Source organism: Heteronotia binoei, chromosome 21 (genome assembly GCF_032191835.1).
Source record: "Heteronotia binoei isolate CCM8104 ecotype False Entrance Well chromosome 21, APGP_CSIRO_Hbin_v1, whole genome shotgun sequence".
Lineage (NCBI taxonomy): Eukaryota > Metazoa > Chordata > Lepidosauria > Squamata > Gekkonidae > Heteronotia > Heteronotia binoei.
The window spans coordinates 28285772-28304308 of record NC_083243.1 but is presented as its reverse complement, the minus strand read 5'-3'; the positions used below and the strand labels follow the sequence as shown (position 1 = coordinate 28304308).

Below are 18537 nucleotides of genomic sequence, written 5' to 3'. Positions count from 1 at the left end.
CCTCGGTGGTCTCCCATCCAAGTCCTAACCATGGCCAATCCTGCTTAGCTTCCAAGCTCTGGATAGGCAAACTCCCTGTTCGGAGAACCTGTATGCTGGTTACCTTATACTTCTGGACCTAAACTTCTCTTTAAAAGCCCGTCTACAATTCTGCTTGCCCAAAGGTAGCTGTTAAGACACGTATGCCACAAAATACAACCCCCCCCCTCTTTAAAATGCAAAGCAGATATTTCTCCATGACACTAACAATGAAACACAAGGTCAGAGTCTTTTATATATATATAAAGGTTCTAATTAAAACAAAGGCTTCTCCTCACACACAGTTTTTATATTAAAGTTCGCCACACAACAGACCAAAAACTCAGTTTTCATCACACAAGCAGGAACTGTGAGGGGATGGTGGGGGGAGGAGACAGGCCCCAAAGTTCTCCTAATTTTTCAATTTCAAGTCCAAAGGCTTCAGAAAGTGAGGTAAAGGCAAGGCGTCCAGAGCTTCTGGGAACTGATCCGGCGCAATGGTCCCAATTAAGACTTGCATGGATTTGACAAAGAGAGAAGACGGGGCGAGGCCTGCCAGCCACTGGAACCTGCTCTCACCTAAAAGGTCCTGCCACTGCTGCTGGTCATCCAACAGCTGCTGCTTCATGGCAAAACGGAAGCCCTGAGGCACAAAGAGGAAGAGGGAGTCGAGGAGGAGAAGCTTGATGCGCTGATTCGCCGTGGGGCTCTCCCAGATCTGCTGCAAGAGGAGGTCCAAAGGCGTGAGGCCAGCACAGTCACTCAAGCCAGGGGAGGCCCCGTGGCCTAGCAACAGAAGCAGACACTCAGGCCTGGCCAGTTCACAGGCCAGATGGAGGGCCGTTTTGCCGCCTTCCACTCGGCTGCACCCTCTGCGGTCCAAGTAGCCAGCCCACTCGCTGGCCGGGAAGTCTCTAATGGCCTTGAGGATCTCTAGAAGGATGTGGACGCGGTTGTAGCGGACAGCCATGGCCAGGTGGGGCGCCGAGGAATGGCAGCAGCTGAAGTGGAGGCTGGGGATCGCCAAGGCGCTCTTGGGGAACTTACGGAGGAGATGTTGGGCGTAAGGCTGGTGGTCGTGCACCAGGGCGTAGAGGAGGGCCTCGGAGGGAGAGTAGGAGCTGACCTTGCCACCCTCCTGCCAGTGGAAGGCTTCCATGAGCCTCATGTCCTCCAGGAGCCACACCGGCAGCTGGTCCCTCACGGCTTGGTAGAAGGCGAAGGAGGACTTCTTGCATTGCTTCTGGGAGGCGGAGTCATGGCCGCGGTAGCTGTTTAGCCATTTGACGTTCCAGGGCATTGCTGAGGTCGGGCTTCAAGGGAGAGTGCTTCCTCCTGGGCCGCAAAAGTGCTGCTTCATGGAGACCTGAGGACTGCGGGATGCCTTTCAAAGAAAAACACAAACAAAACAACACAGGCACACGTTAATGGACGGTCCCGTAGCAAAGTCTCGATTGAGGGGCTCAGTCCATAATGCAGCCAGGCCTGTAGCTACAGGATTTGTGGGGGGCCTGCCCCCTGACTTCCTAATGAGGCCCCCTGACCCACAGCCTTCCCTTTCTGCTGCCTCTGCTGCTGCCTGGGAGGTGGGCGAGGAGAGTGCGAGAGGTCGGTCCTCCCTGTTCAGAGACCTGGGGTGGGGGGAGGTGGCCCTTTGGAAAGTAAGAAAGCCCTGCCGGTGCCTTTCTGCTGCCAAGGGCAGCCTGCCAGAGGTCAGGCAGACACAGCATCAGTGCACAGCTCCCCAGCAAGAATTAAGAAGATGATGATATTGGATTTATATCCCGCCCTCCACTTCGAATCTCAGATTCTCAGAGCGGCTCACAATCTCCTTTATCTTCCTCCCCCACAACAGACACCCTGTGAGGTGGGTGGGGCTGAGAGGACACTCACAGCAGCTGCCCTTTCAAGGACAACTCCTACAAGAGCTATGGCTGACCCAAGGCCATTCCAGCAGGTGCAAGTGGAGGAGTGGGGAATCCAACCCGGTTCTTCCAGATAAGAGAGCTATGGCTGACCCAAGGCCATTCCAGCAGGTGCAAGTGGAGGAGTGGGGAATCCAACCTGGTTCTCCCATATAAGAGAGCTATGGCTGACCCAAGGCCATCCCAGCAGCCGCAAGTGGAGGAGTGGGGAATCAAACTCGGTTCTCCCAGATAAGAGTCCGTACACTTAACCACAACACCAAACTGGCTCAAATTAATTAAAGCGCCCCCTGAGAAATTTAAATGCCCCCCCCCCCAACATTTGAAATCCTGGCTATGGGTCTGAATGCAGCTTTTGTTGACTATCCTGGAAAGCACCCATCTGTCTTAATTAGCCATCATTTAGTGAGACAAATGAACACAAATCACCCAGTTTCACAATCCACAAACGTTGGCCACAGCTAGGGAGGGGCTGACGACATTTGCAATTACCTGAAGTATGGATTCGCCTAGCGCATAATGCTCACACCCATTTACAAGGCGAACATCCTTTTCTTTAAGAAGCTATAAACTGGTTCGTAACGCAAGATGAGGTTCTGCATGCTGGCAGTGGAAACTGTCGCCAAGTCACAGCTGGCCTGTGGGGCAAGCCTAGAGGATTTTCAAGGGGAGAGATGAATAGAGGGGTTTGCCATTGCCTGCCTCTGTGTAGGAGCCCCAGACTTCCTCAGTGGTCTCCCTAGTCAGTGGAAGGGACGGTGGCTCAGTGGCAGAGCATCTGCTTGGTAAGCAGAAGGTCCCAGGTTCAATCCCTGGCATCTCCAACTAAAAAGGGTCCAGGTAATAGGCATGAAAAACCTCAACTTGAGACCTTGGAGATCCACTGCCAGTCTGAGTAGACAATACTGACTTTGATGGACTGAGGGTCTGATTCAGTAGAAGGCAGCTTCATAAGTTCATATGACCCCACTGAGTTTCTGAGATCTGATGAAATTCAGATAGCCTGGGCCATCCAGGTCGGAGTATGTTTTTAAAGTCTATTTTGTATCTTTTTATAAAAACGTTTTTGCATTTATGTGTGCATGTGCATGCAAGCCTGGAAGTCTTGGCTACTTCTGGTGACCCCTACTGGAACATGGAGGACCTTTGGAGAAGTGGGTTGATACAGCCTGCCTCTGCCTCCCTGTCCTGGTATTCCAAGTCTCCCATCCAAATACTTGCTAGAGTTGGCCCTGTTTAGCTTCCGAGATCAGGCTTGCCTAGGCTATCCAGGTCAGGGCAAATCTATTTTGCATCTTAATGGGCACAAATGAACATATGAAGCTGCCTTCTACTGAATCAGACCCTTGGTCCATCAAAGTCAGTATTGTCTTCTCAGACTGGCAGCGGCTCTCCAGGGTCTCAAGCTGAGGTTTTTCACACCTATTTGCCTGGACCCTTTTTTGGAGATGCCAGGGATTGAACCTGGGACCTTCTGCTTCCCAAGCAGATGCTCTACCACTGAGCCATGGTCCCTCCCCTATGAAAGGTTCTGTGCTAATACCCCCCCCCCCAAACCCCCCTGATATTTATGGGTCTGGAGAGCTGTCAGCAAGCTCAAGAAAGCTGTTGGACCTCAGGAAGGGAAAGGAGCTGTGCAATGCTTGAGCTTATTTGACCAGCTCAAGGAATTTTTGTTAATCCAGCTTCTTATGTAAAAACTTTCTATACATTATTTGCTGTGGATAAGAGAAGCCATGTTGGATCAGGCCATTGGCCCATCCAGTCCAACACTCTGTCACACAATGGCAAAATAACCCCAGATGCCATCAGGAGGTCCATCAGTGGGGCCAGGGCACTAGAAGCCCTCCCACTGTGCCCTCACCAAGCACCAAGAATAATAATATTATGTCCCTGCGCAACAGCTACAGTCGTTAGACAGCCATCGGTTGACTATCCCATCAGTTTGGGTTTGTCTAACACTGACCAGAGCCAGGGCCTTTTCCATCATGGCTCCAACTCTGTGGAATTGGCTTCTTGAAGAGGTGGAGAGGGGCCCCCTCCTTGGAGATCAACAGGAGGCATCACATAGGCCAGCTTGTCTGCCAGGGTTTGGAGGGGGTTTGAACAGGAGACATCTTTTAAGGGGTGTGTGTGGAGATGTGGGTTTTGTGACTTCGTTGTTTGTTTTAACTGGAAATGTTTTTAGCTGTTATGGTAAACCATCTTGAACCACACGGAAAGATGGGACTTAAACAAATTTAACAAATATTAATTATGCATTCCTGCTCCCTACCAAATTCCGTCTTCTCTTGCTCATTTTCATTTACAGTGAGAAAAAAACCCCCGGCTCTCCAAAGGCTTCAGTGTTCAAAGCATTTGCACAGAGGAGCTAAAAATGCCCTTCTCTTCCCGAGGCTGCTACTCGCACAAAAATTCAGAAATCCCCCCCCCCCCCGCCTGCCATCGCTTGCAATACCATTAAAGAATCAGGAGATCCATTTGGAAAATCTCCCACGTCATGTGTGCTTTTCCTGTATGTAATGACTAACAAAAGTCCCCAGTGGTTTTAGTGATACATCCTCATCAGTTAAACTTTTCCTGCGGTATCCCAGATCTTCTGTTCATCAAGCAACTCCCTCTGCAGTGCAGATGCAACATTTCCAGAAGAGCAGTTCACACAGTGTGGAGAGGAACAAAGGAGTCACTTCTCCCCACAAGCAGTTGTGTGCCAGAGCTGTGAGATGCATCGTTTTGAGGCAGTCTCCCAAAGTTCACTGACACATTCTTACTCTCCCATGCAAAAAACCATGCGTAGTATTCTCCTTCCCTCTACCAGTTCCTCAACATTCCCCTTTCTTTCCCTCTGTCAATTCCTCAACATTCTCATTTCTTCCCCTCTACCAATTCCTCAACATTTCCTTAGAACACTACAGGGCACTGTGGGACTTTGTAAGTCAGCTTCCTCCGTCTCCCAAAGTAGTCTACTTTTATCTCATTGTCCCCACAGCAAAACTTGTGAATTCGTTTCCACCCACCCTAAACACACAAAGCTGCCTTCTACTGAATCAGACCCTCAGTGCATCATGGTTAATGTTGTCTATTCAGACTGGCAGTGGCTCTCTGGAGTCTCAGACAAGTTTTTCACATCATCCACTAACTGGTGCTCTTAGCTGGAGAGATCCCAGAGATTAAACCTGGGAACTTCTGCATGCTTAGAAGATGCTCTGCTACTGAGCCGCAACACTTCCCCATGCACACCTTACCTATTTACTAATTACATTTTAATCTCACCCTCCCTCTAAGGAGCCTCAGGTGACTTGCCTGGTTTTCCCATTTGGTCCTGACAGCCACTTAGTAAGAAAGCAACAGGCCAAAGATTACCCAGTAAGCTTTTTGTCCAAGTGAAGATTTGAACCCTTGACTTCTGGATCCTACTCCCAACACCCAAACCTCTACACCCTGCTAGAAGTCCGGACACTACACCAAACAGGCAGTCAGTAACAGTATAGCTGGATAATTATCTAGCCCCACCCAGTCTATATATCCCTGTTCCATTCTTCATTTGTACCTCTAAAACAGGGGTCCCCAACCACCAGTCCGTGGACCAGCACTGGTCCGTAGTCTACTAGCAACCGGGCCGCAGAGCCAGGCAGAGGCACAGCGGCCTCCCTCTGAAGCTGCCTCCCCTTGCTGCTGTGACCTTAGCCTACCCCCCCCCCCCTTTATAGCCCTTGCCAATCAGCTGGGGTCTTTAAATGGAAGGAGGAGGCAAATTGGTCTTCTGAAGAAGATTGTAGATTTATACTCCGCCCTTCTCTCTGAATCAGAGACTCAGAGCGGCTTACAATCTCCTATATCTCCTTCCCCTACAACAGACACCCTGTAAGGTGGGTGGGGCTGAGAGAACTCTCCCAGAAGCTGCCCTTTCAAGGACAGCTCTGTGAGAGCTATGGCTAACCCAAGGCCATTCCAGCAGCTGTAAGTGGAGGAGTGGGGAATCAAACCTATTTTTCCCAGGTAGGACTCCACACACTTAACCACTACACCAAACGGGCTCTGCCATCTGGTCACCTAGTAGGGAGGCAGCAGAAACAGCCCCTGTCTCTCCCCATTTAAAGACCCCATGGGGGGGGGCAGCAAAAACCCCAACACTGCCCCACCCCACTGTGGAAAAATTGTCTTCCATTAAAGCGGTCCCTGGTGCCAAAACCGTTGGGAGCCACTGCTCTAAGAATCTGCAGCCCGTGTTGGCAATGCACTCTTCTTTTCTTTCCTAAATGTAATGCTCAAAGGAAATGCTGAGTGGATTGATCGAACCACCAAACTTAAATCCAGCCCTTCCCTTTCCTCCGCAGGCAGGTGAGGTTAAACACTGCGCAGCCCAGTGTTTACCAGACACCTGGAGTCTCACAGCCTCTGTGCAGTGAGGCCACTGCCCTTCAAGTGTCCTTGGATGGGTCGAGGGACGAAAGAATTTTAAAAATGCTGCACGGAATGTCTTTTTGCTATTTATTAGAGCTGTCAATGTCACCTTAACTGCAGGTCCTCTCTATGAACTGAATGCTCTGAGGAATTCCGCCCCCCCCCCCACTGTGCTGAATACAACTGAGGAAAGCCGTTGTCATCAGCATGTAACAAACTGGGGGGGGGGGGGGGGAACACACATTTTCCCTTTGACCCAATTTGGCCAAGGAAGGTAAGGCTATTCAAACTTGAAGAGCAGCACAACAAACGTTTAACAAGGTCATAATAAGAGAGCTTTCCTAACAGAGCCAGCCATATCTGAGGGTGAGGAGTCTTCCCCTGGAGTCACAAGCTATCTCTTCGGTCTCCTGCACCCAAAATGGACATTTTTGTGTAAAGTTTTTATTTGGTTAAATCTTTCTTCCCTATTCAAATATCTCTCCCCCATCCCCAGTTTGTTACTATTTCTATTCTATTTCACCTTTTAGCCTCACAATGACCTCTCTACAGCTTTTGGAGTTGATGGATCTTCCCAGGGCTTTTTTTGTAGAAAAGGCCCAGAAGGAGTCCCCCCTCCCCCAGCTTGCCTGCCACAACAGGCACGCTGGGGAAGGCTGAAGCCATCAGAGAGGCATTTAAAGATGCCTCCCTGCGCCTTCCCAAGCATGCCAGCCAGAGCCCCGGCCAACCCAGCCGGAGCTCTGCTCCTGTGTGCTCCTACCTAAAAAAAGGCCCTGTATCTTTCCCTAATAACTAACAAAGTATCATAATTGCTGCTGAAATGTGCTTTTTAGAGAGCCCTTCTCAGGAGTCTCAGAGCACACCATTCTCCCTGCTGCCACCTTATATGCCCACGATGACCAAACACTGCTAACAACTTTCACTTTGTCTTATTGGAGAAGAGCTAGAAAAATATTAATTTCTTAGCTCAGGAAGGCATGCCGTGAAAACACTTTCAGGCGCACGCTGAAGAAAACTGGCATACTGGTTAACAGCAGCGGACTCTAATCTGGAGAACCAGGCTTGATTCCCCACTCCTCCACAGGCAGCCAGCTGGGTGACCTTGGGTCAGTCACAGTTCTCTCGGCACTCTCAGCCCCACCCACCTCACAGGTAGAGTTGCCAATCCCCACTTGAAAGCAGGGGATTCCCTGGTTCGGAGGCCCTTCCCCCATTTCAGGGTCATCAGAAAATGGCGGGGGGGGGGGAGGAAAATCTCTGCAGAGCACTCCATTATACCCTATGCAGGCTGATTCCCATAGCATAGGGTATAGTGGGGAAGCAATTTGTTGGTATCTGGGACTTGGGGGGGGGGTGCTGTTTTTTGAGGAAGCTTTTTTCAGCATAGCATCTGGTGCCTCTTCTCAAACACCCAAGCTTCAAAAAGATTGGACCAGGGGGTCCAATTCTATGAGCCCCAAAAGAAGGTGCCCCTTTCCTTCATTATTTCCAAATGGTGGGAAGGCATTTAAAAGGAGCATGGTCCCTTTAAATGTGAAGGCCAGAACTCCCTTTAGAGTTCAATGTTGTCACACTTTGCTCCCGGTTCCACCCCCAAAGTTTCCAGATATTTTCTGACCCAGACCAGGCAACCCTACTCACAGGGTATCTGTTGTGGGAGAGGAAGGGAAGGTATCAAAAAACAACTCTTCTTGTTCCTGTGCCCTTGGATATCATGGTTTCCAAAGCCAGTTTGGTGTAGTGGTTAAGTGTGCGGACTCTTATCTGGGAGAACCGGGTTTGATTCCCCACTCCTCCGCTTGAAGCTGCTGAAATGGCCTTGGGTTAGCCATAGCTCTGGCAGAAGTTGTCCTTGAAAGGGCAGCTGCTGTGAGAGCCCTCTCCAGCCCCACCCACCTCACAGGGTGTCTGTTGTGAGGGAAGAAGATAAAGGAGATTGGAGGCTGCTCTGAGACTCTTCGGAGTGGAGGGCGGGATATAAATCCAATATCTTCTTTTTCTTCTTCTTCTTCTGCTCTAAAGAGGCAATTTGAACATCTGCACCTGACGCTGCTTTCTATCAAGTCAGCCCGCTTGGTTTACCAAGGGTCAGTCTCATCTATTCAGACTGGCAGCGGCTCTCTTTCAAAGGTCTTTCACGTGATCCACAACCTGGTCCTTGTTAACTGGAGGTGCCAGGGGTTGAACTTGGGGACCTTCTGCATGCCAAGCAAATGCTCTACCATCAAGGGGAGGGATGGCTGCTCAGTGGTAGAGCATCTGCTTGGTAAGCAAAAGGTCCCAGGTTCAATCCCAGGCATCTCCAACTAAAAAGGGTCCAGGCAAGTAGGTGTGAAAAACCTCAGCTTGAGCCCGTGGAAAGCCGCTGCCAGTCTGAGTAGACAATACTGACTTTGATGGACCGAGGGTCCGATTCAGTAGAAGACAGCTTCATATGTTCATATGTTACAAGCATACAGAAGCCCAGGTTGGGACCAAAGTTCAGCTCTCACCAGCTCTGCACGCCGAGAATGCTAGCTGGTCAGCGCAAAATGCAGCCTGTTGTTGCAAAGCGGTTGTTCCTAAGTGCTGCACGCCTAATATCAAACCGCATTTTCTGCACCGCTTTTCATCCCCCTCCCCTCCCCCTTTTCCGGTGCTGCGGCGAATGGGATTCCAAGCGCGAAGCGGCTCATGCAGCAGCAATTCCAGCCCTGCTGAATTCACCGCGGCCGGCTTTGCTGCAGGCGTGCACTCGCCCCTGGCAACCCTCAGCGGGCCCAGTCGGTATCCTGGCCTGACTTCACGTGGATTCCAGCGGTTTGCTATCTGGGCTCTCCGAAGCCCCGCTTGCATTTCCTGTCCGCCCCCCGCCCCATTCCTCTGTCGACTTGCAGGCCACTCCCCACCTCCTCCCAGGCTCCCCCACCCCAACCGTCTCCCTTGCTAGGATCCCGGAGCTCCAACCTCCCGACCGCCTCCCCAGGCCTCATTTCTCAGCTCCTCGCCGAAGCCTCCACGACCCACACCCGGGCAGCTGCTTCTTGTCCTTGGGAAGCCTTCCCGGTTCCAGCAGATCTGCTGCTACAATTAGGAAAGGGGGGGGAAGCGATTCCAGGGCTTTGGCGCTGAGGAGGGGCAAGCGGAAGGCTCTGATTCCCCGGCCCTCGCCTCCCCCCGCCGCTCCGCCTGGAGCCCAAGCGCCCCTTTTGTCCTGAATATCCGCCTCTCGTCCTTTGCAAAAAGCGGTGGGTGCGCCCCCAAGCCTTGCTCCCTCTCTTCCCGGATCTCCATCTTCGCCCTTCCTCGCCCTCTCCTCCTTGGCGCTTCCCTCCCCGCGCCCCCGATGCCGCTGAGCAGAAGGGTTTGGAGCAGGGCCGGGGAGAGGAATGGAGGGCAGGGGGCGGAAATCTCACACTAGGATCCGGCAGCCGAGGCGCCCATTCCCGCTTACCTCTCCGCTGCGCCCCCCGCAGCCTGCTCAAACCCGGGGGTCCTGGTGGCGGGCGCCGACGGGGCTTTCCTCTGGCGCGTGAGCTCGGCTCCCTGGGCAGGCTTCTCCCCGAGCCGGCTGTTTGCTGCAATGAATGGAGCCGCCGCCGCCGCCGCCTCTCTTGCGCTCGGCTCCCTTTCGCCCCTCGCCTGCCCGCCTGCCTGAACCGAGCCGGGCGTGCCAGTCTCCTGGGCGAGAGCAGCAGCAACAGCCACCAAACCGCAGCTGCCTCCTCCGGGCGGTTTTATCTCCTCCCCGCGCCGGGCGGCCCAGCTGAAGGTCGGTCAGGACCGGGGAACTGTCCAGCGGCTCGCGATTGGCGGCGCCCGGGGCTCCCCTCGCTCCTCATTGGCTGCGCCGAGAGGCCCGGGCCCCGCGACGATTGTTGGCGTCAGCAGGAGGCAAAGGGCCAAGAAACTTGCCCGGGCCGCTTATTTTTTGGGTGCCGCCGAGAAGGAGGAGGAAAAGCCCGGAAAGGGAGCGCCGCCGGGTTTCGTTTCCCGGCCGGGCAACCCCAATTTTCTTTCTCTTTCCCTCTCCCTTGCTGGCTCTGCAGAAGTGCGCGTGCACACGAAAGCGCGTTTACCTTGAATAAAACTTTTGTTGGCCTTAAAGGCGCCGCTGGGCTCGGACTTTGTTCTGTTGCGCGCTCTCCAACACTCTCTTCCGCCTCTTGGGATTGGAGCAAGCAAACTGCATGATTCTAACTCCCTCCCCGCTCTCTGCCCTTTGCAAGAATTCACATTTGCTTTTGCTTTTTAAATCCGCATGGCGAGTTAGTGCTGAGGGCGAATACTCTGACTGTTCGTTCTACGCAGGCTTGTTTTTGTGCTAATGCGGTTGGTCCAATAGAATCATAGAGTTGGAAGGGACCTCCAGAGTCATCTAGTCCAACCCCCTGCACAATGCAGGAAACTCACAAAATACCTCCCCCTAAATTCACAGGATCTTCATTGCTGTCAGATGGCCATCTAGCCTCTGTTTATAAACCTCCAAGGAAGGAGAGCTCACTACCTCCCGAGGAAGCCTGTGCACTGCGGAAAAGTTCAAAGGTCAGGAAGTTCTTCCTAATGTTGAGCCGGAAACTCGATTTAATTTCAACCCATTGGTTCTGGTCCTGCCTTCTGGGGCCACAGAAAACAATAAGAGGTATAATGTGTATGGATCCAGGTGGGTAGTCATGGTGGTCTGAAGCAGCAGAACTCTTAACTTTATTCAGGTATAGTGTGTGTGTGTGTGTAAAATGCGTGTTGTTAAGTCACAGCTGATTTATGGTGATCCCCTAGGGCAGGGATGGCCAAACTTGCTTATCATAAGAGCTAAACAGAATAAACATCAGGTGTTTGAGAGCTGCAAGACAGGAACATCAGATGTTTGAGAGAGCTGCAAGGCAGGAAGGCTAGCGGGCAAATAGATTTGGGGGGAGGGAGAGGTGGAAAGAAAGCAACTTTAACTATAGATGCATGCTCTAAGCCAGAGGTCCCCAACTCCCCAGGCCATGGACCGGTACCGGGCCGTGGCCTGTTAGCAACCGGGCAATGAGTTGTATAATTATTTCATTATATATTACAGTGTAGTAATAATAATAATAATAATAAGACATTGGATTTATATCCTGCTCTCCACTCTGAATCTCAGAGTGGCTCACAATCTCCTTTATCTTCCTCTCCCACAACAGACACCCTGTGAGGTGGGTGGGGTTGAGAGAGCTCTTCCAGCAGCTGCCCTTTCAAGGACAGCTCTGCAAGAGCTGCGGCCAACCCAAGGCCATTCCAGCAGCTGCAAGTGGAGGAATGGGGAATCAAATCCAGTTCTCCCAGACAGGAGTCTGCACACTTAACCACCACACCAAAATAAAGCACACAATTGTATCATCCCCAAACCATCCCCCCCCCCACCCTCCACCGGTCTGTGGAAAAATTGTCTTCCACAAAATTGGTCCCTGTGCCAAAAAGGCTGGGGACCACTGCTCTAAGCCACCGGCAGGCTTGGCTTGGATAAGTGATTTAATGAGAGAAATGCCTTTTCCAAGTCAGTGGATGGGCGGTGAGGATTTTGATTGCCGCACAATATGTGTGAAAGAGCCACCTGTGCCACAGTTTGGCCACCCCTCCGATAGGGGTGGTTTGCTATTGCCTGCCTTGATGCAGCAACCCTGGACTCCCTGATGGTCTGCCATCCAAATACTAACCCTTAAGGCCAACAAAGTTTAATTTCGGGCATAAGTTTTGGTGTGCATCTGAAGAAGTGTGCATGCGCATCAAAGCTTGTATCCAGAATTAAACTTGGTTGGTTGTAGATGTGCTACTGGACACAAGCTTTGCTTCATTGCTTCAGCATTCAGACCAACATGGCCACCCACCTAAGTACTAAGCGTGTTTAGCTGATGAGATTAGGCCTGGACCACCCAGGTCAGGACAATAAAAGGTATTACATGGATTTTGTTCTTGTTTGTTGGCTGCATCTACACAGGCTCCAGAGGGGTGGCCATGTTAGTCTGTAGCAGCAAAATAAACCAGAACTCCAGTGGCTCCAGCTCCTTAAGAACCAATAGAATTTATTCCAGCATTAATTTTTATGGACTTGTGTCTAACTTCTTCAGCTGCATGTAGTGTAGATGTCCATAAATACACCTTGAACATGAACAGAATATATTCCAGCATCAATTTTTGTGCAGTCGCAGCTCTGTTTATCTGATGCATGGCATGTGACTGCCCATAACTGCTACAGACATACACTAAAATGCTTCCCATGAAAGGAGCACTGACTCATAAAAACCTACTGGAATAAATGGTGTTGGTCTCCAGATTGCTACTGTGGTTCTGTTTGTTGTGCTTGGATGTTGTTTTGCTTGGATATTTTGCTATGGATGTAGACCGCATGCATCTGATTAAGTGAGCTCTGACTCACAAAAGCTTATGGGCACACATGAAGCTGCCTTATACCGAATCAGACCTCAGTCCATCAAGGTCAGTCATGTTAACTCAGACTGGCAGCGGCTCTCCAGGGTCTCAGGCAGAGGTCTTTCCCATCACCAACTGCCTGGTCCATTCACTGGAGAGGCCAGGGATTGAACCTGGGACCTTCTGCATGCCAAGCAGATGCTCTGCCATAGACCCATGGCCCCTCCCCTTCCTTTTGGAATAAATTTTATTATTAGATTCTAAATTGCCACTGGAGTTCTGTTTGTTGTCCTTAGACATTGCATTGACATTCTGCTATTAGCAAACATGCATAACTGGTTTTTCCTGCACCCACACATTGTTGGATATTGAGCTGTAACAATCTAATAGGTTTTCCTGTGTGAATACGGCAGCCTGGTTGCACGATTGCCACAACAACACACAACTAGGGTTGCCAGTCCCAGTTGGGGGCAGGGGATTCCCCGATTTGGAGCCCCCCCCCGCTTCAGGATTATCAGAAAGTGTGGGGGGGAGATGTCTGCTGGGCACTCCATTATACCCTGTGGAGACTGATTCCCATAGGGTATAATGGAAAATTGATCTGTGGTTATCTGGGGTTTGGGGGGCTGTCTTTTGAGGTAGAGGTACCAAATTCTCAGCATAGCATCCAGTGCCTCTCCTCAAAACACCCCCCGAGTTTCAAAAGGATTGGACCAGAAGTCCAATTCTATGAGCACTAAAAGAAGGTGCCCCTATCCTTCATTATTTCCAAATGAAAGGAAAGCATTTAAAAGATGTGTGGTCCCTTTAAATGTGATGGCCAGAACTCCCTTTGGGGTTCAATTGTGCTTGTCACACTCTAGCTCCGGTTCCACCCCCAAAGTCCCCAGATATTTCTTGAGTCAGACCTGGCAATCCTATACACAACAGTAGCACAATTGCCAACATTGTGTGGATGCAGCCCCAGTGATGGTTTCTGTTTTCTGGACCGCCCCCTGATCAATCACCTCTTCAGTTTTGCTTCTATTTTGCCTTTGGGAACAATTAGTCTAATTAGTTCAGATAACAAGTGTGCCTGAATGTGATTGAGTGAGAAGTAATCTACAACAACCAGCTCCACTGTGAGATTTAATTCATTTATACTCCAACTTTTCTGCCCAATGGGGCCCTAAAGTGGCATACAACATTTGATTTATATCCTGCTTTCCCCCTTCTCCATCTGATCCAACCCTTTCAGGTGGGTTAAACTAAGGGTGTGTCTCACCCAGCAAGTTCCCATGGCAGAGTGGGTAACTCAGAGCAACCAGATCCACTGTGAGTTTAAACATTCTGAAAGCCTTAAAGCAAAATTTTGGATGATTTTCCCAATGCACCTGACTCTGGCTGTCATGGGGTATTCAAATGTAGCATCATGCAATGTGCGCTTTACTTCACTGAGCACCGAGAATTGCCGAGCAGCGCTACCTTCGGTTGATTTCCTTTGGGGCAAAGAGCACTGAAGGCCTGTGGCATTCTTAAAGTATTTGCTTACTTTTCAGATCCACAAGTAGAACCCAAGCAGGGGAACAGATAAGAGCAGATAAGCAAAGAGCAGATAAGCTTACGAAGGAAATCACTCCTATTTTCTTTGTGAAATGTCAGAGAGCGCGTGCTGTGTATTTGTCTATTGCTTGTGGGCTTTATGGTTTTTATAGGTTTTTCCTCCTATATTTTGCTTGCAGATCCAAACTGCCCCTGCATTTGGAGCTGCTGCAGGAGAGGAGACATGAGAGACATCTCATGCTGCTTGATTAAAAATCCTTGCACCTGCGGAAATGCTAGCCTGGATTCGTTGTTCCTTACCAGCATCCATTTGAGGGGCTTAGAGAGCCAGTTTGGTATAGTGGTTAAGAGAAGCAGGAATAATAATTATTATTATTCCACCCATTCCCCCGTTTGAGGGCTCAGAGCGGAGTACAGCAATTAGAGATAAAATCACAATAAAATCATAATAAAACCAGCTTCAACATTCAACAAAGTAATGCCACAATACAGCACCACAGTAGTGCAGTAGGGCCGTAGGGGGAGGCCAGCCGATCTAATAGATAGATGCCCGCAGCCTCATCCAAAGACCTGGCGGAACAGCTCCGTTTTACAGGCCCTATGAAAGGTCAGCAAGCCAGGTAGGGCCCGGATCTCCATAGGGAGCTGATTCCACCAGGTCGGGGCCAGGACCGAAAAAGTCCTGGCCCTGGTAGAGGCAAGACGGGCATCTCTCGGGCTGGGGACTATCAGAAGATCCTGGGAGGCCTCTGGGGCGTAATCTGGATAACTAGGTTTGATCCCCCACACCTCTACATGCAGCCAGCTGGGTGCCTTTGAGTCAGCTACAGTTCTCACAGAGCTGTACTTTCAAAAGCAGTTCTCAAAACAGCTCTCTCAGCTCCACCTACCTCACATGTTGTGGGGAAAGCAAGGGAAGGTGATTGTAAGCCACTCTGAGACTCCTTTGGGTAGTGAAAGGTGGGGTATAAAGCCAACTCTTCCGTGATTGTCTTCTTAGATCCAGACACAATGGCTTAGTGCAGCTTTAAAATAGTGAGAAGGCGACCATGCAAGTATGTGCGAAGCTGCCTTGTACTAAATCAGCTCATCATTCCATGAAGGTCAGTACTGTCTACTGAGACTGACAGAAGTCTTTCACATCATGTACCGCTTGATCCTTTAAGCTGGAGATGCTGGGGACTAAACCTGACACTTTCTGTATGCTGAGCAGATGTTCTACCAAGGAGCTATCACTCCTCCCTTAAGTACTTTCAAGAAGGGACCTTCTTAGAATCATAGAGTTGGGAGGGACCTCCAGGGTCATCTAGTCCAACGCCCTGCCCAATCCAGGAAATTCACAAATAACTCCCACACACACACACACACCCAGTGACCTCTGCTCCATGGTCAGAAGATGGCAAAAAACCTCCAGGATCCCTAGCCAAACTGATCTGGAGAAATGGAAAAAGGAAATGTCCCCAGTGCAAGCACCAGTTGTTTCCGACTCTGGAGTGACGTTGCTTTCACTATGTTTTCACGGCAGACTTTTTATGGGGTGGTTTGCTATTGCCTTCCCCAATCATCTACACTTTCCCCCCAAGCAAACTGGGCACTCATTTTTCTGACCTCGGAAGGATGGAAGGCTGAATCAATCTCGAGTCAACTACCCGAAAACCCAGCTTCCGCCGGGGATCGAACTCAGGTCATGAGCAGAGCTTAGGACTGCAGTACTGCAGCTTTAATTCTCTGTGCCACGGGGCTGGAGAAATGAGATGAGCACAATTTACCAAGTCACAAAGAGTTGCTCAGGGCTTTTTTTGTAGCGGGAATTTCTTTGCATATTAGGCCACACTCCCCCTGATGTAACCAATCCTCCAAGAGTTTACAGGGCTCAGTACAGGACCTACTATAAGCTCCAGGAGGATTGGCTACATCAGGGGTATGTGGCCTAATATGAAAAGGAGTTCCTGCTACAAAAAAAGCCCTTGATTTGGTTCTGGTACAGCAGTCATTCACAACCGGACTGGTGTGCCTACACAGGAAATTCCAGTGTTCAAATGATTATTATGATGTAACAATAAGGCAACTTCCCACAATGTGTGGCTGCATCCCATGTTTACCTCATGCCCCAATTCTGTCCAATCCCTGTGCCGTGCTGAGTGTTCTTGTATGCTGTTGTTTTTGCAAGCATGTTTTCATTGCCATTAACAAAGGACATTTTGAAGTGGATCCCGGTTTCCTGTCTCCCCCTAACAAAAATATTGTGTGAAGAGGCCCCACCGAATGCTTGTGTTCAGTTGTGTTTAGGTTTCTTCCAGAACTACAACTCCATGATTTCATAATTAGAGCAACAGTTGACAGGAGCAAGCAGCCGGCACCTCTTCTCCTAACAACCTACTCTTCGAGCTGCTAGTCACAAAATGGAGACTGTCATCCAAGGCCTGAGAGTATTTCTCGGAAGGCAGCTGAATTTGAAGATTAAAGGATGAACTTTTTCCTCAGGTCTTCTGTGCGCAGCTGTTACTGACAGTGACGATATTACTGTTGATACACCATTACTGTTACTTCCTATCAGAAAAATCTCTCAGTTTCCTCTCTGAGGTCAGATATTTTCCTGGCCGAAGGTACTGTCTTCAGAATGAAGTGAAGGTGAACTAATGACTTCTGTGGTTATACCACATCCCTGACGTCTGAGATGAGATTTTGAGTATTCGTAGGAAGCTTGGCAAGTGACAGTTCAAATGCAGCCTCTCACAAAATGGCGGTAGGCCAACCACTCACTCAGCCCCCTTTCTCTGCATCTTATCATACAAGGATAAATAAACATCTGAGTATCATATCCTGATGCAGCGAAGCTTAATGGCTTCTATCTGTCAGGTGGAGTTACAAGTTCCATTATTTAACCTTCCTGTTCCACTTGAAAAATGAAAGGAAAACACTGTTAAGTGCCACCCCCCTATCAGTGGTAAGTAGGGAGGTAATTAAATCAGTAATCAGTTCAGTTATAAATAATTTGCCTATGTAGATGAGTCCCTATTGTGTATTTTTTCTGGTGCAAATAAGCCTTTTTAATTCCTTACTTTTGGCTCCCCCTTCAAACGGTAATTATTTTCTATGGTGGGTTGAAATTATGCCAATAAAACCTCTACAATTTTAATGTTTTGTGTTATGCGACTCTCTCTCTGTATGTGTGTGTTCTTCTGCAAGTTGTTTTGAACTTCCAAGTTAGAGGGAGGATTATAATTAAAGAGAACAAAATTATGATACTTCTATTATAAGATGCCCTGACCTGGACATCCCAGGCTAGCCTGATCTTGTCAGATCTCAGAATCTAATCAGGGTCGGTCTTGGTTAGTACTTGGATGGGGGATCCCCAGGGAAGTCCAGAGGCAGGCAATAGCAAAACCACCTTTGTCTCTTGTCTTGAAAAGCTCTACAGCTGGGGTGGTCAAACTGTGGCTCAGGAACCACATGTGGCTCTTTAACACGTATTGTGTGGCTCTCAAAGCCCCCACCCCACCCTATCAGCTGGCTTGGAGAAGGTATTTGTCTCTTTAGATCACTTATCCAAGTCAAGCTACCCAGAGGCCTGGAGAATGCATCTAAAGTTAAAGTTGCTTTCTTTCCACCACTCCCTCCCCCATTTCCCTCCCTCCCTCCCTCCCTCCCTCCCTCCCTTCCTTCCTTCCTTCCTTCCTTCCTTCCTTCCTTCCTTCCTTCCTTCCTTCCTTCCTTCCTTCCTTCCTTCCTTCCTTCCTTCCTTCCTCTCCCAAACATCTCATGCTCATGTCTTGCGGCTCTCAGACATCTGACATTTATTCTGTGCAGCTCTCACGTTAACCAAGTTTGGTCACCCCTACTCTACAGGATACAAGATATCATGTAAGAAATGTTTTATTTGCAAGAGTCAACGGCTAGTCCGGATCTCTCAAAATTTATTATTCCTTTAGAATTTTCTCATACTAGTGTTTGGATGCCATGTATTGAATAGATCTCACAGATAACATATACCCTCAAAATTATACCAGGTTTATAGCACTGTAACCCTCACCATTCCTCCTGGAGATTGTGAGCCAGCCTGGGATAGTGGCTACAGCGCCAGGCTATGATCTAGGAGATCCAGGTTTGAATCTTCACTCTGCCCCGGGGGGCTGGCTGAGTGACCTTGGGCCAATCACACTCTCTCCCTAACCTACCTCACAAGGCTACTGTGAGGGAAATGGAGGGAAGGAGAACAATGTTGTAAGTTGCTTTGAGTCCTCGTTGGAAAGAAAAGCATAGTATAAAT

At 49.6% G+C, this 18537-nt stretch overlaps 2 protein-coding genes across 2 annotated transcripts in view; one reads left to right on the top strand and one right to left on the bottom strand.

Moving 5' to 3' along the window:
* The window catches only part of WDR20 (WD repeat domain 20), a 505375-nt gene that overhangs the window by 235514 nt on the left and 251324 nt on the right, over window positions 1-18537 (top strand). The gene's annotated exons all lie outside the window — the stretch shown is intronic.
* Window positions 270-10427, bottom strand: ANKRD9 (ankyrin repeat domain 9). Its single transcript, XM_060262495.1, has 2 exons — window positions 9784-10427; window positions 270-1402 (listed from the first exon to the last, which is right to left on the bottom strand). Exon 2 carries the CDS (start codon window positions 1316-1318, stop codon window positions 431-433), a length of 888 nt encoding a protein of 295 aa, XP_060118478.1. The 5' UTR covers window positions 1319-1402; window positions 9784-10427; the 3' UTR covers window positions 270-430.

What these genes read in the sequence shown, in the direction of transcription:
- ANKRD9 (XM_060262495.1), bottom strand. Translation starts at nt 1,318, where the DNA reads ATGCCCTGGAACGTCAAATGGCTAAACAGCTACCGCGGCCATGACTCC.